Below are 24,480 nucleotides of genomic sequence, written 5' to 3'. Positions count from 1 at the left end.
CTTTCTCAAGGCTAGAGCTCTACCACTTGAGCCTCAGCACCACTTCTGGCTTTTTTTCTATGTATGTGGTACTGAGGAATCGAACCCGGGTCTTCATGCATGCTAGGCAAGCACTTTAACCACTAGGCCAAACTCCCGGCCCAAAACTGTTATTTTATAGTAGACATCGTATCTTGGATATTACAACTGCATATAGAAGACACCGTGGCATAACTCCATTTCTTTGTGATTTTTCTTCTCACATCTAATGGCAGTATACTATTTTTGTTTTAAACAGTGGAGTATCTTGTAAAGAGATGGAAAAAAACCACTGTTTATGTTCATATGTTTCGTGGTGCTATTCTATACGGATCAGAATCTCTGGGCCTCATTTCCTTTTTCCCTAACTTTTACCTTTCTCCTCCTCACCTCCCCACTTCCTTTCTTTCAGGGGCAGGGGGCTCCTTGCTATTCCTGAACTGATGTTGCTCTACTGCTTGAGCCATAGCTCCACCTTTTTTTTTGGTAGTTTATTGGGTCTGAGTCTCACAGGCTTTCCTGCTCAGGTTGGCTTTGAACCATGTTCCTCAGATCTCAGCCTCCTGAGTAGCTAGGATTACAGGCGTGAGCCATCAGCCCACTTGTCTCTTATGTGTAGATGTAGGTATGGACCAGGAACTCTTCCCCCACCCACCACCCTCCTGGAGGTTGAACTCAGGGCCTGGGCACAACTGACCTTGCTTTAGCTTCAAAACAGCCAGCCAGCACAAAGGCCCATTAAGTTCCACCATCCTGATGTGTCTGCTGTGAGGACATTCAGAAAACTACCTGGCCATGCTTGGATTTGCTCCTTTTGGTTTTGTTTTTGTTTGCCTGTCACAGGGCTTCAACTCAGGACTAGGCAGTGCCCTTGAGCTCTCTTTGTGTTCAATGCTAGCCCTTTCTGCTTGACCCACGGCACCATTTCTGGCTATTTCTGGGTATGTGGTACCAAGGAATCAAACCCAGTGCAGGCTATGCTAACACTAGCTCTGGGTCATGAACCCAGTGCCCAAGGTCTTTGTTTTGTGTATTTGTGTGAGAACTTGAGTGAACACTGCTTCTATCCCTTGTTCCTAAGCACGGCACTGCACACCTGCTCTCCAAACTGCTGGCTGCTGTTTATTTCCTATGCTAACCTGAGTTAGTGCTTAGGAGAAATGGAAGTCTCAGAGCTGTGCAAGTTCAGCTTTTTTGTTTTTGGCCAGTCCTGGGCTTGAACTCAGGGCCTGAGCACTGTCCTTGGGTTTTCCCAAGACTAGGGCTCTACCACTTGAACCACAGCACCACTTCTGGCTTTTTTCTATGTATGTGGTACCAAGGAATAGAACCCAGGTCTTCAAGCATGCTAGGCAAGCACTCTACCAGTAGGCCAAACTTCCGGCCTCACCTCTGTGACTGGGACATAGAAATGTCATTTTCCAGGATTACTGAGAGACCGTCACTAATGCTGCTCCCGCTCCTGCCTTCTGTGAAGTTTATTTCTAAATGTCAGGCCCAGGTTTGTAGAGGCACCCAAAGCTGAGCCAGGTGGCTGGGCGACTGGCAGGGGGAGGGTAGCTGGCCTACAGCCATTCCAGTCTTATGATCTGTGTTGTTTAGTGGCTGAGTCATGAGAATTGTGACCTCAGCTTTTTCCAGGGTCCAGAAGGTTCTGAGATAAACAACTCTGATTTTAGACCCAGGGGAGGGAGTGAGGGAAGAGGAAGAGGACACACAGGAGGCAAGAGAGAACTAGGCCAGAGGTTAGCATTATAGTAGAAGCTAAGAGCAATTAAACATCTCAACCTCATGCCCTGCAGAGGCCACAGTGTTGTCTGGGGACATTCACATATACCAGTGACAGGTCACTCCTGCCCCTACAAGGAATCCTGCAGCCAGCTCAACTGTGGACCACAAGGGTGAACTTGACTCAAGGCTCCAGGCCAGACCTGGACTCAGCACCTGGGTATCAAGTCACTCCTAAAGCCTGAAGTCACCTGACCCAGAAAGCCAGGATGAGGTGCTGGAGTGTTCAAGAAGGCCAATGAGTCACTGGACCACCCCTCCCTCCCTCCCTCCCTCCCTCCCTCGGATCTGCCTTTGCAGATGCCAGGGAAACATTGTGGCCCTGCTGTGGCTGGGCCTGGCAGGGTGGTGGCATGCCAGGGCTGAGTTTAGTCATGGCTTCTAGAACCAAACCTGGGTGTGGCTGGAACAGCAGGCTGCTGGGGAGGAGTAGAGGAGGAGGAAGGAGAGGGAGCTGGCTGACTCACCCTGCTTTAGCGTCAAAACAGCCAGCCAGCCAGCAAAAGGCACATTCGGTTCCAGCCCCTGGAGGTCTCTGCTATGAGGACATTCAGAGAACTATGGCCATGTTTGGATTTTTCTTTTTTTGTCTTGGTCTGTTGTGAGGCTTGAACTTGGTAGGGCCTATATGCTGTCCCTAAGCGTGTCCTCCCTCCCCCCCCCCCCGTCTCTCTTTTATGTTTTATTTTTTTGTCATGGGGCTTGAATTCAGCCTGGCCTCTGTCCCTGAGCTCACTATGCCCAGTTGTTGTTTTTAATCTCCTTTGTAGGTCATGGTGCTTAAACTCAGATCTCAGCCTTCTAAGTAGCTAGGATTACAGGTGTGAGGCACCAGTGCCCAGCTTTGCTCCCCCCCCCCCCCGCCTCCCCTTTTGGTTGATTATGGGGCTTGAACTCTGGGCCTGGGCGCCGTCCCTGAGCTCTTCAACTCAAGGCTAGCATTCTACTGCTAGAGCCACAGTGGGGTTTTGTGGTAGTTGATTGGAGATAAGAGTGTCCTGGCTGTTTCTGCCGGGGCTGGAGCTGGCTCTGAACCACGATCCTCAGATCTCAGCTTCCAAGGATTGTAGGCTCCCAGCTGCTCTTGTTTTTAACTTGGGGTGAAGCAGTATGGCAGCCCACACTTGGTGACAGGCAGAGCTGTGGACTGTCGCAGTGTGCCAGCTGCCACCTCTCAGCTTGCATGCTGCGCCTAGGTGCAGGGAGCAGAGGCGGCTCTTCTCTCCTCAGCCTCCTCTCTTTGCCTCTGCCTCCACCTGATGGCTTTGTTTCCTTCTTAAAACTTGCCTTTAAATGTAAAGAAATTTTATGTTTTTCTTATGTACTAAAACTAGATCTTGAGTGCGGGTCCAGGGTGCTTGCTCTCAGCTTTTTTTTTTGTTGTTTTTTTGATAGTGCTGTAATGTTCTAGCCACAGCTTCACATTTTCCTAGCTCTACTTCTGGTTTTTGTTTTTGATAATTGGAGGCAAGAGTCCCACACTTTCCTTTGCAGGCTGTATTCTTACCATGATCCTCAGATTTTAGCTGAGTGAGTAACTAGGATTTCCAGGTGTGAGCCACCCATTCCTGGCTTGAAATTTAACAATTGAAATGGCATTTTTTTTTCTCCCACCACCAGCCTTTTACAGCAACTCTGGCATTTTCCCTTGTCACAATTGTGCTATTAGAAATATTTAATTTTTGCCAGTCCTGCCTGGGGCTGGAACTCAGGGCTTGGGCACTGTGCTTGAGCATTTTTTGCTCAAGGCTAGCACTTTACTGCTTGAGCCACAGCACCACTTCAGGCATTTTCTGTGGATGTGGTATCAAGGTATCAAATCCAGGGCTTCATGCATGCTAGGCAAGCACTCTACTACTGGGCCACACTCCCGGCTCCACTATTAGAAATATTTAGAACACAAGCTCTTATTAGGTGTGGATTAGACTTCAGCAGGGACCCTCCAGTTCCAGTCTCCTCAAACCCTGCTGACACTTAGGGAGAAATAACCTCTGCCCAAGCCCCGGAGACACGACTTTCTTGTTCAGCCGAGTTGCTGGCAGAAGTGAGACGTGAAGATGGTGGGGCTCTGAGGCTCTGCCCTTGAGTGCCTCCACCCCGGCCTGAATGCCAGCCACGAGTGCCGCCCGGCTTCATCGGCACTGGGTGCTGCGGCCGGTTGGGTGGAGGCTCTGCCAGCAGCTGCCGTTCGGGCTCCGCGGCGTCGGTGCGCACAAACGCTGGGGGTGCCTGTGTTTCCACGCGGGGAGATCTGCTCCCACCACCGACTGCAGCAGGAATAATGGCCACGGTAGAAGGAGTGGAGGTGCCGGGGATGGAGCCCGGGGCCTCACACGAGCAGCGCGCGCGCTGCCACCGGCGCTCCCGGACACCGGCTGCGCGGGGCTTGCACGGGCTTCCGCCTCTGCCTGGGTAAACGTGGAGCTCGTCGTGGTAGCGGCGGTGCGCAGACGAGCACATTTAAGGGCTGACAGCTCGCCCCGGGAGCGGTAGAGGACGGGAGGACGCGGCGTGTGGCTTCGGTCAGGAAGGGCAGGGGTCTCCGCTCTCGCGGCGGCTTGCCGGGGTCGGGCGCCTCCCAGGCGGGCTCGGGCCGGAGGAGATGATTTGATGGGCGGGGCCCGCGCGGGCTCGGCGCGATCCGTCCCCGGGGGCGCGATCTGTCCCCCCCCCCATCTGTACCCCCGGAGTCTCCTCCTAATCTTATCCTCTTGGCTGCGCTCCTCAGCGGGGGCCCTGCCAAACCCTCCGCGCCTAGAGCCGAGCCTGGGGGACCAGAGCGGGGGAAGAGGCGGGGCGGCGCGGGCGGCGGCAAGAAAAGGGCTGCCGAAACCCGGGATCGAACCAGGGACCTTTAGATCTTCAGTCTAACGCTCTCCCAGCTGAGCTATTTCGGCGCCGGGGCCGGGGCTCGCGCGGCGCCTCCTGTGCTGCCTCCTGTGCCGCCGCCGCCGCCGCCCGGCCTCGCCCGCGGAGCCCGACCCCGCGGCACGGAGGGCCGGAGCCGGCGCGCGGGGGGCGCGCGGCTCCAGACCGCGCGGTGCGGCGACGCGGCCCGGCCTCGGGCCTGCGTCCCGCCGGGCTCCGAGCCGCAGGCCGGCCGCGGGACGGGCGCATCCCGGCGACGGCGCGGGAGCCCGGGGCCCGCGGGACGGGGACGGGAGCCGGGCCGGCTGAGGGAGGGGTCGGGGCCGGGGCCGCTCGGCTGGCCTGCGCCCGGGCCCCGCCCCCACCCGCAAGCCCCGCCCCCACCCCGCAAACCCCGCCGAGCTCCGCGCGGAGCCCGGGAGCTGCGCGCGCGCGGGAAGGAGCCGGGCTGGGGCGGCCCGCGGGCCCCGCTGGGACCCCCGGCTCGCGGGCCGCGTCCTCCGCTCCCTTCCCCGGCCCCGCGCGTCCGTCCGTCCCTCGGCCTCCTCGAGGAGCAAAAGGAAAGCGCGCGCCTCCCCGTCGGGGAATCGAACCCCGGTCTCCCGCGTGACAGGCGGGGATACTCACCACTATACTAACGAGGACGGCTGCCCGCGGCCTGCGCGCGCGCCTGCTGAGTCCGCGCCTGCTGAGCCCGGGGCCCCGCCCGCTCACCTCCGCCCCGCCTCCGCCGGGCCCCCCGCCCGCTCGCCTCCGCCCCGAGCACCCTCTCCCGGCCCTCCCCGATCCCCCCCCAGGCCTCCGCCCGGCCCCCCGGCCGCTCACCTCTGCCCGGCTCCCTCCGATCCCCCCCACCCCCCTCCCCCTCCTGCCTCCGCCCCGAGCCCCCTCTCCCGGCCCTCCCTGATCGCCCCCCACGCCTCCGCCGGGCCCCCCGCCCGCTCGCCTCCGCCCCGAGCCCCCTCCCCGCCCGGCCCCCCGGCCCCCCACCTCTGCCCCGGCTCCCTCCGATCCCCCCACCCCCCTCCCCCTCCTGCCTCCGCCCCGAGCCCCCTCCCCCGGCACCCCCCACCCCCCGCTCGCTCACCTCCGCCCCGGCCTCCTTCCCCACGCCCCGCCGCCGTCTTCGTCCTCATCACGGCTCCCGGGACGGATGCCCACCAACTGGGGATGTAGCTCAGTGGTAGAGCGCATGCTTTGCATGTATGAGGCCCCGGGTTCGATCCCCGGCATCTCCACTCCTTTTCCTCCCTCCCAGAGTGAAAGCGGGAGGGGTTCCCTGGGGAGGGCAGGGACCCATCCAGCGTGGGTGACCCCTACCTGCATGGGGTCTGGGAGTTGTTTTAAAGTAACATGTCTGGACGCCCACAGCGGATCTCCGACCTCCTCCCCAGGCTCGGGGATCCCCCGCCCTCACCACCATGTCTGCACAACTCTGCTTCCTGCATCAGGACCGAGGAAGACCGTCGCCACCTTGTGGCGCCCCGTGGGAACCCGAGTCCACCTGAGGCTGAACCCCGAGAATCCCGCGGATTCTGCCCCCAGAAGACCCAAGCTGCGAGCACCACACCACAGACTGAGGCCTGGAGATGGCCTGCCTGGTCAACTCGAACGGACACGGAAATGGCTCCAGGTGCAGGGCTGGGCACACAAGGACCAAGTTTTTATTTTATTGGTGGCAGCACAGGGGCATGAATTCAGGTCTCCACTTTTGCTTGTGGTCGATCTTCTTCTACCATGTGAACCACACCCGTCTGGCATTTTGCTGGTTACAGGCTGTTTGGCCTGCCAACAAGGACAGACAGAGACCTCTAAAAGCAACATGAATCCTGCTTAGGTTCTTCCTGTCCCACGATGTCAGGAACGCGTCCTGGATGTGCAGGCTGAGCAGTTCTGCCTCTTCCCATCTACCTCGGCCCTGGGGGGAGCGGGGAACAGGCCCCTACCCAGGTAGGGTCAGTGGTTCTGGTTGAGCATGGTCAAGGGCAGCTAGCCCGTCCCTGTCATCCTCGCCCTTGATGCACAGAAGGTCTGGTGGAGGACGTTGGGGGAGGACCCCGAGGGCACGGCAGAGCCTGAAGTGAGCCTTCCCCTGGCCCTGAGCTAATCCGCACCAGGTACAGGCGAGGAGCTGGGCGCTGATGTGTACACACTGCTGCTGGCGTCTGGTCAGCAGGAAGCAGAGGCTCGGTGAGGATGGCGGGCCGTCAGCCCCCGCTGCAGGTCAGCGGTCAGAGGTAGGGGGCCAGTCCTTCTCCACCCCGGCATGCATGGCCTGCGGGAGCCACTCGCAGTACTCCACCAGCAGGTCTGCAACAAGAGGAAGATGGTGTTTGGGTGTGTGTGTGGGAGGGGGCCACCCCACGATCCTGCCACACCAGCCCCCGCTCCCCCTGCACACTCACACTTGGGGTTTCTCTTCCAGGCAGCCAGCAGGGCTCCCCGGCAGTCAGCTTTCTCAGCCACAAGGGCCCTCAGCAGACTCTCGGTCCTGGGCTGTAGCCTGCGGGCAGGAGGCAGCGGTGAGGAATTAGCCAGGCCCAGAGAAGGGGAGGGCGCACCCCAGGAAAGGGCGGTCTGTGCCTGGCTAGCAGGAAAGCTGGGGCAGGGACAAGCAGGTTTCTCCTGGCCGCCGTGCAGGGCTGACCCGGGGCCCATCCACGGTCCATTGTCCAGTCCAGCCTCCAGAACGGTGAGCTAGCCTCAGCTGGAGTCGCCTAGCCCTCTCCACGCCCACCAGGGCCCTACCTGGCCCAAGTCTTCAGCATTGTGTTGGGGCTGGACAGCAGGCAGCCCTTGTAGGAGGCCAGCTTGGGGAAGACCTGAGGAGAGGGCACAGGAGGTGAGCTCCAGGTCTGCGGGGACATAGCTCCCGACAGCAGAGCCAGCACCTACCTGGCCTTCCAGCAGAAAACGGGCAAAGTGCTTGTAGCAGTCGAGGCCTTCTGGGAAATCTACCTGGACAGCGGGCAGCGGCCAGCCGACGCGGTCTGGGGGTGGAGACAGTGAGCAAGGGCCCTTCCTGAAGCCCTCCCCCTGTCCCCCCTCCTGGCCTCCGGCAGCTCCCACCACAGGGGCAAGGGCCAGCGCTTGACAGCCCGCAGACCCTGCCCACACACAGCCAACTCACAGAACACACTGGCGCGGTGGCACAGAACGCGGCCCGTCTCAGGGCTGTAGGCGGGGGGCGGATCCTCCAGGGGTGTGGAGAACTGGCAGTAGGAAGGCAGCAGGGCTGGGATCCACTGGATCTCCACACTGGAGACGCCTGGGAGGGGCAGAGAGGGCGGGGTTACCAGTCACCCCAGCAGGGCGGAGGACAGCCCCGAGGAGCCACCGGTACTGCACATACCTTTCATGTACAGCTTCGTGGTCTCCATAATTTCCTGGTAGACCACGAACTCTGGGAGTTCTCTGAAAAGCACAGAGCTGGGGTGGATGAAGACGGGGTCATCCAGGAGAGGGGTCTGCGGGCATGGAGAGGTGGGCTGCGTCAGTGTGTGAACCAGGAGCACTGGCTGCTGGCTCACGTCTATAATCCCAGCTCCTCAGGGAGCTGAGATCTGAGGATGCTAGTTCAAAGCCAGCCTGGGCAAGACAGTCCATAAAACTGTCATCTCCAGTTAACCACTGAAAGGACAGAAGTGGGGCTGTGGCTCAATTCAAAAAGCTCAGGCCATGAGTTCAAGCCCTGGTACTGGCACCCCCCACCTCCATCCCACTCCCCTCCCCAAAAAAAGAAAGAAAAATCCACAACTGCGCTGTGCTCTATCTGGCTCCACTGGGGATTGAACCCAGGTCCTCGAGCTTTCCAGGACGATGCTCTACAGCTGGGCCACTCCCGTTCTCCACCCTGAGCTGTTATCAAGCGAGCGGGGCCTCCTGCCGCTGCCCACCTTGTAGGCGTTCCTCCACTTCTCGTCCAGCAGCTCCTCGCTCTGCACTCTGCGGGCCAGGTGGTCGCCTAGGCCGGCCGCCATGATCTGCCGCAGATAGGTCACCTGGCTCCCGGTGGGCGGCTCCATCTTGGGATCCAGAAAGAGCCCGGCCTCAGGGCACACGGCATTGACTGGGGGAGGGCTGAGCATGAGGAGGGGGCTCTGTGCCCTGACCTCTGTGAGGTCCCAGCCCCACCCAGGTACCACCATGGGATGGCGGCAGGGACGGGTCAGCTGTGGATGCCCTGCCACCACCTACCCGCAGTGGTCAGCTGACCACGCAGGCGCCGAATCTCCAGCATGGCCTTGTACCGCAGCCCATTGGCCTGGCAGAACTCAGGTGAGCAGCCGGCGTACTCACAGGCTCCCACGGCACCTGCAGGGAAAAGTGGGTGTCTCTCTGGCTGGCCGCACCTCCACAGGCCTGCTCCGTGCCCCACCATATCCACTGGCACCAACCTAGCAACACCATGAGGTCTCCAAGCTTCAGAGAGGCGCCCTGTCCAGCCCAGGCCCGCTTGACCTGGGCCACCCGGGCCCGCCGGCTCCTCAGGGCCACAAGCTCATGGTCGCTGGCAGCAGGTCTATAAATACACACAGGGCAGAGATGACACAGCGGGGCTGTGGGCCTCCAGAGGCTGGAGGACAGTCCTGAGTGCCAGATACCACCGCTCCACCAGCAACCTAAGCAGCACACATCGTCACGGGAAGAGAGCCAGGGCATGGCGTTCAGCCTGGCACCCAGCACTGGGGGGTGGAGGCAGAGGATCCAGTTTGAAGACAGGCTGGGCAACACAGCCAGATCCTATCTCACTAAGTAAGTAGTAGACTTTTAGAATTGCCACCAAGCGTCACATCAAATGCCAGAGCTTGTGTCTAACTCCCAGCAGTGCACCTTAAGAAAGTAAAGTTGCTCATTTAAAAATGTGTCAGGGTCTGGGAGTTTGGCCTAGTGGTAGAGTGCTTGCCTAGCATGCATGAAGACTGGGGTTCAATTCCTCAGTACCACATACACAGAAAAATCCAGAACTGGTGCTGCGGCTCAAGTGCCAGAGCTCTACCCTTGAGAAAAACCCAAGGACAGTGCTCAGGCCCTGAGTTCAAGCCCAGGAACTGGCAAAAAAGAAAAGAAAAAGAAACAATGTATCTAAGGCAAGATAAAATGGCATTCCCTGGAAAGTGGATGGAACTAGAGCAAATCACGTTGAGTGAGGTAAGCCAAGGCCAAAGGAACAAAAGGCGCATGGTCTCCTTGATATGTGGACATTAGATCCAAACAGAGCAATGCTCAGGTACTCCAGGTCACTGACTTGAATTTGGAGACAGAAATGTATCTATATAGACATCTAAGTCCATAATGGGATACGTATCCTATAGACATATATTGGTATATTATATAGATCGATATGGATCTATGACATACAAAGATGGCTTAATTTTAATGATATTCTTAAACGTATGCATCAGTTATTGCATATAGAAATTGTTTCTTGAATACTCATTTGTAGAACATAACATTTGAAATATGATGTAAAACAGTGTTAATAAAAAAAAGTTTTAATAAAAAGAATGTGTCTAAGGGCTGGGAAAGTGGCTTAGTGGTAGAGTGCTTGCCTAGCATGCATGAAGCCCTAGGTTCCATTCCTCATAAACAGAAAAAGCCAAAAGTGGCATTATGGTTCAAGTAGTAGAACATTAGCCTTGAGCACAAAGAGGCTCAGGGACAGTGTCCAGGTCTGAGTTCAAGCCCCAGGACTGGGGAAAAGAAAAAAAAAAAAAAAAAACTTATCTAAAATAGCTGAGGAATCCTAGCTACTCAGAGACTGAGATCTGAGGACTGCAGTTCACCCGGTCTGGGGAGGAAAGTCCACGAGACTCTTGCCTCCAACGAACCACCAAAAAGTGGCGCTATGGCTCAAGGTCGAGAGCTAGCCTTTACCAGAAAAGCTCAATGCCTAAGCCCTGAGTTCAAACTAAAAAATGAAAATAGTAAATCTAAAGTAATCAACCAACTGTCAACTGTCATAGCTAGTTTTTTGGGGGAGGATGGTCGTGGGGCTTTCTCTGGGCTTGGGCTGCTGTCCCTGAGCTCTTCAGCTCAAGGCTACCGTCCTATCCCTGGAGCCACAGCGCCACCTCCAGTTTTCTGGTGGTGAACTGGAGCTAAGAGTCTCGTGGTCTTTAGTGCCTGGGCTGGCTTTGAACTTCAATCCTCAGCTCTCAGCCTCCTGAGCAGCTAGGATCACAGGCGTGAGCCTGGCTATTAGCCAGTTTTGTAGATTTTTGTAACCTTCCCATTCTTAGTATTTGCTTCTGTGTCTGCTTTTCTCTGTTTGGGGGCTAAGAAGGAACCTGGGCCTGCACATGCCCGGCCAGGCCAGTCTCCTACCCTGAGCCACCACAGCCACGTCCAGAAGCCGAGGCCCCAGAGCTCTGCCTGCCCCCGTCAGAAGTGGGAGGTGTGGTCTGACACCAGGGCATGGCCCTCCGGGCCTGAGGCCGACCCACACACCTGTCCAGCTCCTCAAACAGCTCCCGCACAGTCATGGCCGACACGAGCGCGATGGTGTAGGGCAGGCAGCCGTGCTGCCGGCTCAGGGCCAGCATCTTTGCGTAGCGAGGCGCCACGGGGAAGGTGGCCATGGTCCGGCCCAGGGCGGTGATGGGGCAGCTCAGCCGGGAGCTCTGCAGCTGCTTCATCCTGTGGGTGGGTTGGGTGGGGTGGGGTGGGTGGGTGCCGTCGAGGGGCCCGGAGCCGGGGTGGGCCTGCCACGTCCACTCCCCTACCTGGCTGCTTTCGGGGGCGCCTGCAGGGCCCCCAGTGCCACGAGCAGCTCCTCAGCGGCGATGAGGGCCTCCACAGAGGGTGGCGTGGGGAAAGGGAAGTTGATGGCCTGGGCACAGGAGACGTGGGTACTGAGGGCAAGGGTGGCAGCACGCAGGTGCTGAGGGTGGTGGTGGGGGTGGCCTGGCTCTCAGCACCTGGATGCCCCCAAAAAGCAGCCAAGCCAATCCCAAAGTCGCTGTCCCTTTACCCAATGCACACCCTGAGCGCCCACCGTGCTGGACTGCACGCCAGCACTTTCACCACGCCTCCCCGACCAGGACGGCTGGGCCATGGCTGCACCACAGGGCAGACCTTAAAATGGAGGGAGATTGAGGCCACCGCTCGGGTGTCCTCAAGAGCTGCGTCTGGGTGGCCCTCGCCAGAGCAGCCGAGGTAGACGGCACCACAGCGTGGGGCCTGACACGGAGACCTGAGCCGGCCAGGAGGGGACCTGGGGCTGAGGGGACTGACCTTCTCGATGTTGAGTGCTTTCATCTGCAGGATCAAGTCCTCCACTGGCCTGCGTGTGATTTCTGGGGGAGGAAACCGCTCAAAGTCCCCGAAGACCGCGGAGGAATACAGCCTGAGCAGAGGGAAGCCAGGGCAGGGAGACTCAGCGGCTGCCACGCTCTACCCAGGGCGTGGGTGGCCCCGCTGCTGTGCACGAAGGCGGCCTGCCACACGGGCCCTTGGAGAATCCCAACCACACCTACCACCCACCTCACCCTGGCGCACTTCCTGTTCTTTAGCTTGAAGCCATGCTAGAACCCCAATGACACGATTTAAACTAATGACAGTCATATCCGTGGCTCAGACCTGGAATTCTAGCTACTCAGGAAGCCGAGACCTGAGGATCGTGGTTCCAAACCAACTTGGGCAGCAAAGTCCCCGATATTTTTCCCCCCAGTCCTGGGCTTGAACTCAGGCCTGAGCACTGTCCTTGGACTTTCTCAAGGTTAGAGCTCTACCACATGAGCCACAGCACCACTTCTGGTTTTTTCTGTGTATATGGTACTGAGGAATCAAACCCAGGTGAGGACGAGCACTCTACCACTAGGCCAAACTCCGCCCACCCCTCCGAGATTCTAATCTCCACCAAAAAGCTGGAAGTAGAGCTGTGGCTCCAGGCACCAAGGATCTGGGGTGCAGCCTGGGCCTCCGTTCAGGGCTGGCTTCAGTAATAGTGGACGCACAAACCAACAACACACCTCCTCTCCCACTCTCTCTGCAATGGTACACAAACGGATCAAATAATTATAGAGAGAGCACAGGGCAACAGCACATGGAAACAGACCCAACCCACTGCCAGCTAGCACCACTGCTCACCAAGCAATGAGTTCAAAGTACCAACAGTGGGGCCGGGAGTGTAGCCTAGTGGTAGAGTGCTTGTGTTTGCTTAGCGTGCACGAAGACTGGGGTTCGATTCCTCAGTACCACATACATAGGGAAAAAAAAAAAAGCCAGAAGAGGTGCTGTGGCTCAAGTAGTAAGTAGAGCTCTAGCCTTGAAAAGGCCCAAGGACAGTGCCTAGACCCTGAGTTCAAGCCCAGGACTGGCTTAAAAAAAAAAAAAGTACCGAAAGTGAGTGCAGCAAAGACAGCGAAGCCCGAGGGAAATGCCACAGCCACCATGGGGAATGGCCGGGCCTTGGCTACCCATGTACGGCCAGTGCTACAGACTGACCCAGACCCAGACCCTCAGTGCGGCCCAGGAGGAAGCCAGGCTTCACCTGAACAAATGCCACCAGACAGCGTCACGGTCTCTCAGGGGCCGGGTAGCAGCCGTGTGCCTTACACACATAAAACACACCAGCCATGGGGAGGGGGAGGGACAGCTCACGCACAGAATGGTGGGCGAGGAACGACGTACATGTGGGCATAACACACGGCACGTCAGAGCCCCAACACCTCACACTGTGAGGGAGCCACACGTGGCCACATGATAGGACACTGTGCTCCTGTGGCATTTCCAGGACTGGCCCAGGTGGGGAGAGCCACCAGCGGTATGCACAGGCCCTTCCTCGGGAGCAAGGCCACTCCAGAAGGACAGGCCACCAACTGGACACTTCAAGCAGTACACTGCCTTCCTCAGGCTGCCCACACAGCATTCCAGAGCCCAAAGCAGCCAGAAACAACATGTGTGTGTGGACAGGCCACAGCCCACAAGGAATGAATGCTGGCACTCAGTCCTCAGCACCCTCTCTTGGGGAACGCATCGCCCACCTGTAGCAGTGGCCTGGCTCGGTGCGGCCAGCCCGGCCTGCCCGCTGGTCAGCTGACGCCTGCGAGATCCAGGTGATGCGGAAGGACGACACTCCAGTGACACGGTCATAGTAGCGTTTCTTGACTTTGCCACAGTCCACCACATACTTGATGCCTGGGATAGTGAGGGACGTCTCGGCCACGTTGGTGGCCACGACACAAAGCCGAGTCCCCTCAGGAGGAGGCTTAAAGACCTGGGGCGGAGGAAAGGAACACCAGAATCCGGTGAGAACTCTGGGGCTACATGACTTGTCGGAAGACTGGCAGACCAGGCCCCTCCTGGCTCAAGCAGGAGACCCACTGTGCTCCTTGACATATGGGAAGATGGCCGGGCGCCAGACAGGACTTGATGAGATCCAGTGCCTGGCCATTGAGAGGGCCCCGAGATGCAGTGGACACTCTGGCCCCCTATCTGCCCACCCAGCGCCATTACCTGTGCCTGCTTCTCAGGGGCCAGCAGAGAGTAGAGCGGGAGCACGTGGAGGGGCAGGGAGGCGTCCGGCGGCTCACCTGCAGGGAAGCGGCCCACTGTCACCAGCTGGGACAGACCCATGGGCTGTCTGGTGCCCCCGCCTCTCACCCCACTGCCACCCCAGCCCTGGGCTGGCAGTCTACCTTCAATATGGCTATCCAGGCAGGCAAGATGGCACACTCCTGACGACTACCCTGTTGGGCCCCGGGCCTACCTACATGCACACACCCTTCAAATAGGGCTCTAGGCAAAGGGGAGCTCAGGGGAGGTGGCCCCATGTCACCCACACAAGCAGCAGGGCCGCCACCTGCCAAGGGCTCAGGAAAGGCCATGTGGAGGCAGCCGGGTGGCCATCCTGCAAGGCTTGCAGCCCGGGTGTCCCAGGTTCAACCACAGGGCAGGGTTCAGACTCTGCCACAACTCAGCACGGTGGGGTCAGCACACAGCTGCTGAGGACAAAGCTCGAGGACCTCATCCAGGGCGCCCAGCCAAGCCACACCTCCCTCCGCTCCGTCATCGTCTCCCAAGTCCAGGTCAAGATCAGAGCCCAGGGCCGCCTCCTCATCGTCCATCTCCGCCTCCCGGTCCTCGTCGCCTTCGCCCACAGGCAGCACCGAGTAGCTGTCCAGGTTGATCTGGGGCAGCGCCTATGCCGACAGGAGATTCACATGATGGACAACGCCACGCGACCCTGGTGTGGAACCAGGCCATGTGGAACTTCTACCTGCCATCCAGGCCCCCTGTGCGACTCTGACCCAGCGTCACCAGAACGCTGGGGACCACAGGGCACACCTGACAGGGCTGCGGGAAGTGTGGCTGTGAGACCCAGGGCACTGCAGAGAGCTCAGGAGCTCCGAGGCCACCAGGGAGGCCTCGGGGCTTGGCACCCACACCCGCACTGCACCCCAAGGCAGCCCCTCCCGCCCCCAACTGTGGTGGTGGGTGCCCCACTTCCTGAGGTCAGCCTGTTCCCCAGCACCCTCACAGGACCTTCTCAGCACTGCTGGAAGGTTCCTCCCGTCACCTCACAGGCTCCACAACTGCACTGTCCCACAGAGGCCTATGCCACAGGGAAGCGAGGTGTCTCTGTGTGGCCGCCAGGCCCTTGAAAGGGGTCTGGACCATTGAACTGGATGTTTAATTTAATCTACTTCCAACAGCTTGCCACGTACCGCTGCCTGAGCCTTCCTGGCCCGCGCCCGAGACTTCTTAAACCTTCGAACCTCTTCTGCAGAGTCTTTCTCCTCCTCTTCCTCTTCTGAAAAGGTGAGCAGATAAGTGCCAGAGTTCAAGCCCCACAACTGACCGGAACAAGAAAAGACTACCAGATGCTAGGGGCTCACACCTGTGAGTGGCACTGTGACTCAAAGCGATAGAATGCATGCCATCCTTGAACAAAAGAGCTTAGGGAGCAAGCGCCAGTGGCTCACACCTGTGATCCTAACTACTCAGGAGGCTGAGATCTGAGGATCACGGTTCACAAAGCTGAGAGACTCTTATCTCCAATTAATCTCTAGAAAAATGAGAGGTGGGGCTGTGGCTCAAGGGTAGGGGATAGCCTTGAGCTGAAGAGCTCAGAGACAGCACCCAGGCCCAGAGTTCAAGCCCCACGACCTAAATAAATAAATAAATAAATAAATAAAAAAGGTGAGTGGGGTAGGAAGACACTTGTGTCCTGGGCAGGCCTCTGGCTCTCCTGCTCAGAGCGAAGTCACTATACTGGTATCTGGTATATGGGTAGGAAGGTATAAAGGCACGGGACTCCCAGAGGGAGGCTGGGGCAGCTGGCACTCCAGGTACACAGGGTGTGGGTGGCCTACGGGCTTGCTCACCTCGTGGCCTGCCCCTGCGGGCTGGAAAGGCCTTCCGGAGCCTGCGGCACAGGGCATGGACCTCGGCCTGCCCAGTCAGGAATACCAGGATGCCACCTGTGGAAGCAGCGTGCCATCAAGTCAGTGGGTCTGTGGCAGGGGTCTGCTGGGCCTTGCTGAGAGTCCAGGACAGTCACGGGGCACTGGGGGCTGGGCCACACCTGGGGGCAGCATGCGGTGAATCTTGCAGGTTTTCCGGAAGCACTCGCCGGCGTAGTCCTCCAGAGGCGTCCGCTTGTTGAAGTGCACGGTCACAGGGAACTGTCTGGCCTCCACCTGCAGGGAGCGTGGGCTGCAGCCAGGACCGCCTCAGGCCTGGTGCTGCAGAGCCCACGAAGTGTGGGGGGCGGGGGAGAGGCGGGGTCCTCACCTTGATGACGGGAGGCGGCTGGGAGAAGAGCCGAGAGTTCTGGGTGAAGTCCTCCACCCGCAATGTGGCGGACATGATGAGCAGCTTCAGCGGCAGGCGCCTCTGTGGAGGACAGGCTGTGAGCCACGCGTGGTCACGACCGGGCCATCCAGCCTCCCCCAGGGGACATGGCGAGGAGAAGCAGCCGCAGACAGGTCTGCACGTCCCCACAGCCGGGCCTGCACGCACGCGTGTGTACAGAAGGCTCTGGTGAGAAGCGGACTCTGGGTCCGCTGGGTGGAGGCTCACTGGCTCCAGCCCGGGGCAGCTGGGCTCTGCGCTTCATCTGTTATGCCTATGAACTACAGGCCCGGGCAGCCTCTGGCTAATCATGAAAGCCCTGGTGCCCGCCAGCCCGCTGAGAAGATGTGGCATTAGGAGAAACAGAAGGTACCACAGTGATTGTCACGTGGAGGCTGTGGCACTCAGCAGGGCTGGCACAGAGCTGCCAGTGACCCAGCATGAAACAAGAAGCCAGGCGAGCCAGGGGATTCGTGGTGCTGCCTGGGGCGGGAGCAGGGCCCTCGTACCTTGGCGCGCAGCCTCACGATCCGGGATAGGAGCCCGAGGAGGATGTCTGTGTAGACGCTGCGCTCGTGAGCCTCGTCCACAATCAGCACCCGGTACTGCTTCAGCAGGAAGTCCTGGGGAGGCGCGGGACACAGGTCATACCCAGAGCGGCCCTAGGCGCGGACCCACCGGGTCCAAGCCTGTGGTGTGGGGAAGGGGCCCTGGACCCTCTGTGCACTCTGCCCTAGTCTGCTTCCTCTCTGACGTCCACCTGGCAGAGGGCAGGCAGAGGCACTGAGTGCAGAGTGGGGTGGGCACGCAGGGGATGGAAATGAGATGGGCCACACAAAAGAACATCCCCACAGCTTGAGGTCAAGTGGACTGGAATCGCCTGTGCCCATGGCAGAGGCTACAGAAGCCTCCCTGCCACAGTGGCTCTCCATGTGGGCCTGTGTGCTTTCGGGGCATCAAGTCACCCGGGGAGCAAGGACCAAGCCCTCGGGCATCCCAGCTCCTTCAGGAGCTCTGCTGCTGGCCAAGGGCTCTGGAGGTAACTTAGCTCAAGGGCAGTGGTGACTTGTGCAACCCACAGGTGACAGCCAGCGCCTGGCACAGCGGGAAGCAGTGGAAACTAGCCTAAATAAAACCACATGTGGCCAAGTGATTGAGGGCTTGCCTAGCATGCAAGACCCGGGTTCAATTCCTGGGTACCACATATACATAGAAAAAGCCAGACATGGCACCGTGGCTCAAGTGGTAGAGCTCTAGCCTTGAGAAAGCCCAAGGACAGTGCTCAGGTCCTGAGCTCAAGCCTCAGGACTGGCCAAAAAAAAAAAAAAACCCTCAAAAACAAAAAGTACACGTGCACATTTTAGGACATGCGGTACAGCTCTAGTGCACTGTGTCAACGTGAGTCTATGAGGAAGACATCAGCATACAGAGGCTCAGAGACACCAAGGAACTTGCCAGCGGTCACACAGCCACAGACACAGCGTGGTATTCTGTCAAGATGTGATGCCCCAAAAGCCATATAATGAGTGATTGTTGTCCTTAATGTACTATGTTGTCTCTCATCTCCTTTGCTGTCCCTTGGTTATCTCATATTGGTATAGTATCTCACTTTGTTATCTGATATATTGAATTTATTTGTATTTGAATATTTGAAATTTGATAGGGAAGGGGGGAAAACCAAGACGGGAAGGGGGTGTGGGGGGAGGGTAATGGGTACCAAGACATGTGAAAGGGTATCAATGTATATGAATTAATGCACCTTCCATCTGGCAAATATCATGTAACCCTTTTACTAATTACAATAAAAAAAAAAAAAAAAAAGATGTGATGCCCCGACCCCACCCATAGCCCATGTCCCACCATGCGAGAACTGGAACCAACCTTCTGGATTTCTTTGAGCAGCACGCCATCTGTCATGAACTTGATCCTGGTGTCTTCGGTCACATTTCCTTCATACCGGATCTGGTAGGAGACGACCCTGCAGGGACAGACACCAGAGCTGCAGCCACCGGAGCTGGTCAGTGGAGGAGGCCTGGCAGCAATGTGGGCCCAGGGCTCCCACCACCGGAGCCCACGCCATAGCTTGTCCAGCCAGACTGGAACAACCACAGCTTCTCCCACAGCCACGGGGAAGGCCACAGGGCCCCACGCTGCCCTGGAGCCGAGCTGGCCTCACTCACCGCTGTGGCAGATTCATCTCCTTGGCCACTCGCTGAGACATGGCCATGGCAGCTACGCGGCGAGGCTCTGTGACTCCTATGATGCTGCGGTCGCTGGGGAGGGAGGAAACAGCATCAGGGCCACTCAGGGGCAGACGGGAAGGAAATGACCCGTGGTCCGCCCAGGAGCCACATGGCCAGTCCAAGGCAGCTGCGGCTGAACCAGAGGGCATTCTTAGCTGGCCCGGACCACACCGTGGCAGGAAAGGCCTTGTCCTTGTCCTGGAAAGGCCAGGCCAGGAGACCGCACGTTGTCCCAAACAGTGAACCACACCAACGTCCATTCAGAAAAGTTTATGATGCTCTAATTAATTTTTATTCCCAGTCCTGGGCTTGAGCTCAGGGCCTGAGCACTGTCCTTGGACTTTCTCAAGGCTACAGCTCTACCACTTGAGCCACAGCACCACTCCTGGCTTTTTTCTATGTATGTGGTACCGAGGAGTCGAACCTGGGTCTTCATGCATGCTAGGCAAGCACTCTACCACTAGGCCACACTCCCGGCCTCTATGGTGCTTTAATTTAAAAAAGAGTGTTTTACTGGGTAACAGTGGCTCATGCCACTATACCTAACTTCAAGAGGATCAAAGTTCAAAGCCAGCCCGGGAATCGATCACTATCATCAATTAATTAGCAAAGAGCCAGAGCGAAGGTGTGGCCCAGAGGTACAGTGCCAGCCTTGAACACAAAAATTAAGAATGTAAGGCCCTGAGTTCAAGTCACAGTACTGGCACCAAAAAATACAAAACCAGAACCGGGAGTTTGACCTAGTGGTAGAGTGCTTGCCTAGCAAGCACGAAGATCCGGGTTTGATTCCTCATACCACACACACAGAAAAAAGCCACAAGTGGTGCTGTGGCTCAAGTGGTAAAGCTCTAGCCTTGAGAAAGTCCAAGGGCAGTGCTCAGGCCTTGAGCTCAGCCCAGGACTGGCAAAACAAAAACAAAAACAAAACCATAAAACACAGGTGGTCTTGTGAGTGATGGGCTGACACAGCACGTGGTCACCACGTCCCAGCATGGCCTGGGCACTGACGACCTGTGTGTCAGGTCCCTGTGACAGCACGGCTCATGTGCTTCCAGGGCCAGCTGTGCCAATCCACCAGCCTCCCTAGACACACAGGGTCACACCCCTGTCCACTTGGGAGCCTCAGGGCCCAAGCCCACAGGTTTTAGTTGGGTCACCTCTGTGCAGCTAGTACATGGGCAGGAGGCAGCCTGGCAGTGACACCGAGTGGCCGGTAGCCAGCTGGGGGTGGGTGGGGCCTGGGGTAGCTGTGCCGCAGCGCCCACGCCCTTGCCCACCACCCTACATGCCCCTGGATGCTGGCCTGCCACCCGCCGGTGTGCTGGCTCACACCCTCAGAGTCCCGGGGCAGCTATGAGCAAGTCCACAGCCAGCAGGGTTAGGGTGCTAGGTGTCAGGGGAGCTCTCAGCTGCCCAGTGACCGGGGCTGGGGCTACCTGCCCCTCCCCGCCCCCTGTGCCTCTCTGAAGCCCCCAACCTCAGCTTTCTGAGGATCACATCTAGAGCTCAGCATGTCCTGACGGGAGCAGAGGCAGACTCGCGCCTGCCGGGCCCAGCCCACCTGCTGTAGCCGGCTTCGTAGAGGAACTGGGGGACCTGGGTGGTCTTCCCGCTGCCCGTCTCCCCGCACACGACGACCACGGGGTGCTCGGCCACTGCCTCCATGATGACTTGCTCCTCTGAGAGGATGGGCAGCTTGAGCCGCTCGGCCTGGGAGGGTGGGAACAAGGGCCACAAGTGACGTGGTGTAGGTGAAGGGCTGGAGGGCTGGGGAAAGTGGCAGAGCGCCAAGACTCACGGGAGGCTGCAGCCAGTTCACCCTCATTCCCGCTTCCGGAGAAGGACACTGGTGGTCGGCAGCCCAAGATATTGGGGGGTCCTCTGCACGCCCACCCCACCCACTCACCCACAAAGAGACAAACCTGCATTTCGGGGGTTCGGTTCACGGGCACAAACACTGCGGGCTTGGCGAGGGGTCGTGGCCGGGCGGCAGGCGCCGAGGTCCTGGCTGGGGTGGGCTGGCTGCTGGGCACTGGGCGATCATTTCCAGCCCCAGGCTGTGCTGGTGGCAGGTGAGCTGTGCCCGTGCCCTTGCTAGTCCCTGGCTGGAGAGGGACAGGGGCCTCGGGCTCAGAGGCCTCTGAGGCCTCTGACTCATCTGAGGACGGCTGGCGACGGCGCTTGCGGTGGGCCCCGCTCAGGCTGCTAATACCCTGGCCCTGGGCTGCTGGCTCGGCAGGCTTCCTGCAGAGGGAGGATAATCTAGGTACAGCCTTCCTACCAAACGCATCACTGCTCTGCAGACACAGAGCTCGGAGCCCCAGCCCCCTGCTTTCCGCACACCCATCTCTTCCATACTCATTTGTCTCAGATTTGCAGTTGTCTCATGACTCCACTCCCTCTAAGTGCTCCCAAGAGAAGGGAACGGGACCTCAGGGCCCAGAATCCAGACAGTCTGAACCCGGTTTTGAAAGCTGCAAGAACACAGCAGGCTAAGGCGAGATACAGTGGAGGGAAGAGGCTGGATACAGGGTAGGCTGTTCTCTGCAATACCAATCCAGGCTAGCACCACTGTCCCAGTGCCAGAGCAGGTGGCAAACCTGCTTCCTGCTGGTGGTGCTACTGGGAGAGGAACTACACTCAACTTGTTTGCTCGTGGCTAGAACTCTACCATCGCAGACATGTCTCCAAGTTTGGCTTTTGGTTTTCTGCCTGGGTTGACTTCAATTGTGATCCTCCAGGTCTCAGCCTCTGCAGAGGCCCCTTCTCTTTTCCCAGGAGACCCTAGGACGCACTCACTGCGTGGTGTGGTAGAGGCGGTCCCCCGTGCCCAGCTTGGACGTGGTATAGAAGAGCCGCATCTCTGCCCCCGACACCTGGACTTCGCTCAGTTTCTGCAGCAGCTCTGCTCTCTGGGAACAGGAAGGCAATGCAGGAGGCATCCTAACACTGCAGTGCCCAGGCCACCTGCTTGACACCCACAGGCTTGGGAGCTTTTCCTCCTCTTTTGTCCCAGCGACGGGAACAAAGCTCTTGGCAGCAGTGTCACAGCCAAGGCCTCTCCGTGGCCCAGACACGGAGGAGCAAGGGAGTAGAGTGTGTGATGCCAGGCACTGCACCGCAGCCTTGCTGTGCCTGCCCACGGCCTGAGCAGAGGCTGAGGGCCCATTCACCCTTAGATGAGGAGAAGCACAGCCTGATGTTATGGATTCATTGTCTCCATAGCCTGGAACCACACAAGCGCATGGAGACCCAGCACTGGGTTCCAGACCGATCTGTGTGCCCGCAGGCAGCCACTGCCACGAGGAACCATTTCCACTGAATCAAAATCACCTCAGATGACGAAGTTAATTCCTTACCCACAATCACAACATTTCAGGGACTCAAGTTCTACTTGTGGCCAGTGGCTAATGTACCAGACCATACAGATACAACATTTTCCTAGTTCCAGAATATTCTTTTAGTTTTTTGTTTGGGGTCAGTCATGGGGCTTGAGCTCAGGGGCCCACACTCTGTCCCTAGGCTCTTTTGCTCAAGCCTAGCACTCTACCACCTCGAGCCACAGCTCCACTTCCAGTTTTCTGATGGTTAACTGGAGATAACAGTCTCATTGACAGTTTTCTGCTAGGGCTAACTCTGAACCATAATCTTCACATCTCAGCCTCCTGAGTAGCCAGACTTAACAGGTGTGAGCCACGGGCACCTGGCTTCTCATTCCCGAACATTCTATTTAAGAGTCCTGCTGCTGAGACCACCCCTCACCCCCCTGCTTCTTCCTCTGGTGGGCCACATGCAGTCTGCAGTGACCTGGCATACCTGGCTCTTCTTCTCCTTCTGCTCTAAGATCCGTTGCAGTGCCTTCCTCTCCTTCTTGGTCAGCGGCTTCTTCTCCTTCTTGGAGAGAGGTGGTGCCTTGGCCTTCTTTTTCTTTCTCCCAGGCAGGACAAGTGCATTGCTTGCATCCACTCCTTTCAAGGTGTCCTTGTCTGAAAAAACAAGCCTGCTTTACCACAGCTCAGGGGCCAGGAAGGTGGCTGCAGTACACCCCAGGCCTGACGCCAGCTTCCCGTGCCTCTACAGCACTCTAGAACCATTCAGTTATACTCTGCTCAGTTCCTTGTAGAGTGCAATTCCTCCCTCCAGCAAGTTACTGGGGTCTCGTTCTTACTATCTGCTCGTGTGTAGGTCCTCTTTATGTTAAAAACAGGAGGGACCTGACCATAAGAATAAAATAATTTGAGGCTGGTCACAGTGGCTTATGCTTGTAATCCCAGCTACTCAGGAGATCTGAGGATCAAGGTTCAAAGCCAGCCTGGGCACAAAAGAACCTGAGACTCTTATCTCCAATTGGTCTCTAGAAAAGTGGGGTTTGGCTCAAGGGTAGGGTGGTAGCCTTGAGCTGAAGAGCTCAGGGACAAGGCCCAGTCTGAGTTCAAGCCCCGTGACCCACCAAAAAAAAAAAAAAAAAAAAGAACAACTCGGAGGCTGGGCTGAGCAGGAAAATGAGACGCCATTGAAAAGCTGGAAGTTGAAGTGGACCTGTCCCTCCAGTGGTGGAGCATCATCCGTTAACAACCACAAACAAGTCTGAGCAGCAGCGCCCCGGTCCCGAGTTCAAGCCCCAGGCCTCCGGCCTTCTGCCAGCTAAGTGGAGACGTTCCATGCACGTTCCTGCCGGGGTTGGCTTGGACCGCATCCTGAGCTCGGCCCTCGGAGGCGCTGGGATCACAGGGCTTCCTCGGGAGGCGGGGTCCGGGGCAGCTCTCGTCTCCTCTCCGGCTGGGGGTCCACAGCGGGCGTCAGCCCCGCCGCCCGCGGAGGACGCCGCCCGCGGAGGGCGCCGCCGGGGGATACGGGACACCGCGTGAGGGGGGAGCGCGTGCTACCACCCCGGCTCTTCCCCCGGGGCCCCGGCCCTCCCGGCCCTCCCGGCCCCCGCCCCGGCCCCGCTCCCGGCGAGCCCGGCCCCGCGCGGGGCGCCTCACCGTCCAGCTCCAGCCGCACGGGCGGCGGCTCCGGGGCGCCCTTGGCGGGCCGGGGCTCCGCCTGCAGCCGCCCCCTGACGTTGTAGCGCCGGCGCAGCTTGCCCATGGCTGCTCCCCCGGGGCGCGGCTCCCGCCGCCGGCCCAGCGCCGCGGATCCCGAGCCGAGCCCACGTGGGGACCCCGGCCCGAGCCAGCCCTCGAGACTTCCGGGATGCGCCCTCGCGAGAGCTTGCGCTCCCCACGCGCCGCCGCCGGGGGCGGGGAGGGGCGGGGCCTTGCGCGGCGACGCCCCTGGGGGCGTGGTCTGTTCACAGGGGGTGGGCGGGGCTCGTCTGCTCCCTGCATGGTAGAAAAGCATCGACCAGTTCCCCGTGCGGGAAGAAGGCGTTGGTGAGCCTCAGGCTCCCGTCATTTCCGAGCCTGGCAGTACCTTGCAGCTACAACAGTTAGCTGGCACCGCAGAATTTCTCTATTCTGTGGAAAGTATGAATGCCTGCAGCTGAGCATTTAAATTTTATCGCGAAGAGATGAAGTTAAATTCCATCAAAAAGCTTAGAACTTGAGAAACGGTACAGATATTCTACAGCTTTCCTCCCACACCCAGAGAGAAGCGCAGAAACCCCTGTGAGGAGGGGGGAGGAGAGGGCAGAGAGGATGGTGAATGATCCAGGGGCCGGCTGGACAGGAAGAATAAGTTCGTGTTCTGGAGCACAGGGGGCAGCAAGCACTGTGTACGTATTTCAAAACGACTAGGTGGCCCTGCTAGTGGCTCACATCCG

General features: G+C 58.5%; 1 protein-coding gene and 2 non-coding genes across 3 annotated transcripts; 1 reads left to right on the top strand and 2 right to left on the bottom strand.

The window, feature by feature from the left end:
* Nucleotides 1-4,630: 4,630 nt before the first annotated feature.
* Trnaf-gaa (transfer RNA phenylalanine (anticodon GAA)) lies at nt 4,631-4,703 on the bottom strand. Its single transcript has one exon. It is a non-coding gene; the product is annotated as a tRNA-Phe (tRNA).
* A 1,137-nt stretch (nt 4,704-5,840) lies between these two features.
* Trnaa-ugc (transfer RNA alanine (anticodon UGC)) lies at nt 5,841-5,912 on the top strand. The gene has a single exon. It is a non-coding gene; the product is annotated as a tRNA-Ala (tRNA).
* Nucleotides 5,913-6,308: 396 nt separating this feature from the next.
* On the bottom strand, nt 6,309-23,895 carry Dhx37 (DEAH-box helicase 37). The gene is made up of 27 exons (XM_090319853.1): nt 23,702-23,895; nt 22,533-22,702; nt 21,516-21,628; nt 20,639-20,960; nt 20,278-20,426; nt 18,654-18,746; nt 18,355-18,451; nt 16,983-17,096; nt 16,414-16,515; nt 16,205-16,319; nt 16,005-16,100; nt 15,345-15,427; nt 14,672-14,819; nt 14,134-14,210; nt 13,662-13,894; nt 11,911-12,022; nt 11,400-11,506; nt 11,125-11,313; nt 9,072-9,196; nt 8,872-8,988; nt 8,571-8,743; nt 8,027-8,141; nt 7,805-7,942; nt 7,570-7,664; nt 7,423-7,496; nt 7,080-7,177; nt 6,309-6,984 (listed from the first exon to the last, which is right to left on the bottom strand). The coding sequence occupies exons 1-27, from the start codon at nt 23,805-23,807 to the stop codon at nt 6,899-6,901; spliced, it is 3,447 nt and encodes a 1,148-aa protein (XP_090175979.1). The 5' UTR covers nt 23,808-23,895; the 3' UTR covers nt 6,309-6,898.
* Between the last annotated feature and the right edge of the window lie 585 nt (nt 23,896-24,480).

This window comes from Megascapheus bottae, chromosome 28 (genome assembly GCF_031878675.1).
Source record: "Megascapheus bottae isolate mThoBot1 chromosome 28, mThoBot2.hap1, whole genome shotgun sequence".
NCBI classification, from domain to species: Eukaryota; Metazoa; Chordata; class Mammalia; order Rodentia; family Geomyidae; genus Megascapheus; species Megascapheus bottae.
Note: the sequence above shows the minus strand (reverse complement) of the source record. Positions and strands in the feature narration are given on the sequence as shown.

Coding starts and splice junctions, on each gene's coding strand:
- Dhx37 (XM_090319853.1), bottom strand. CDS start 23,807: ATGGGCAAGCTGCGCCGGCGCTACAACGTCAGGGGGCGGCTGCAGGCG. Junction 15,428..16,004: donor CCGCAGGGGCAGGCCACGAG/GTGAGCAAGCCC, acceptor CCTTTTCAGAAG/AGGAAGAGGAGGAGAAAGAC. Junction 9,197..11,124: donor CTGTTTGAGGAGCTGGACAG/GTGTGTGGGTCG, acceptor GTGTATTTATAG/ACCTGCTGCCAGCGACCATG.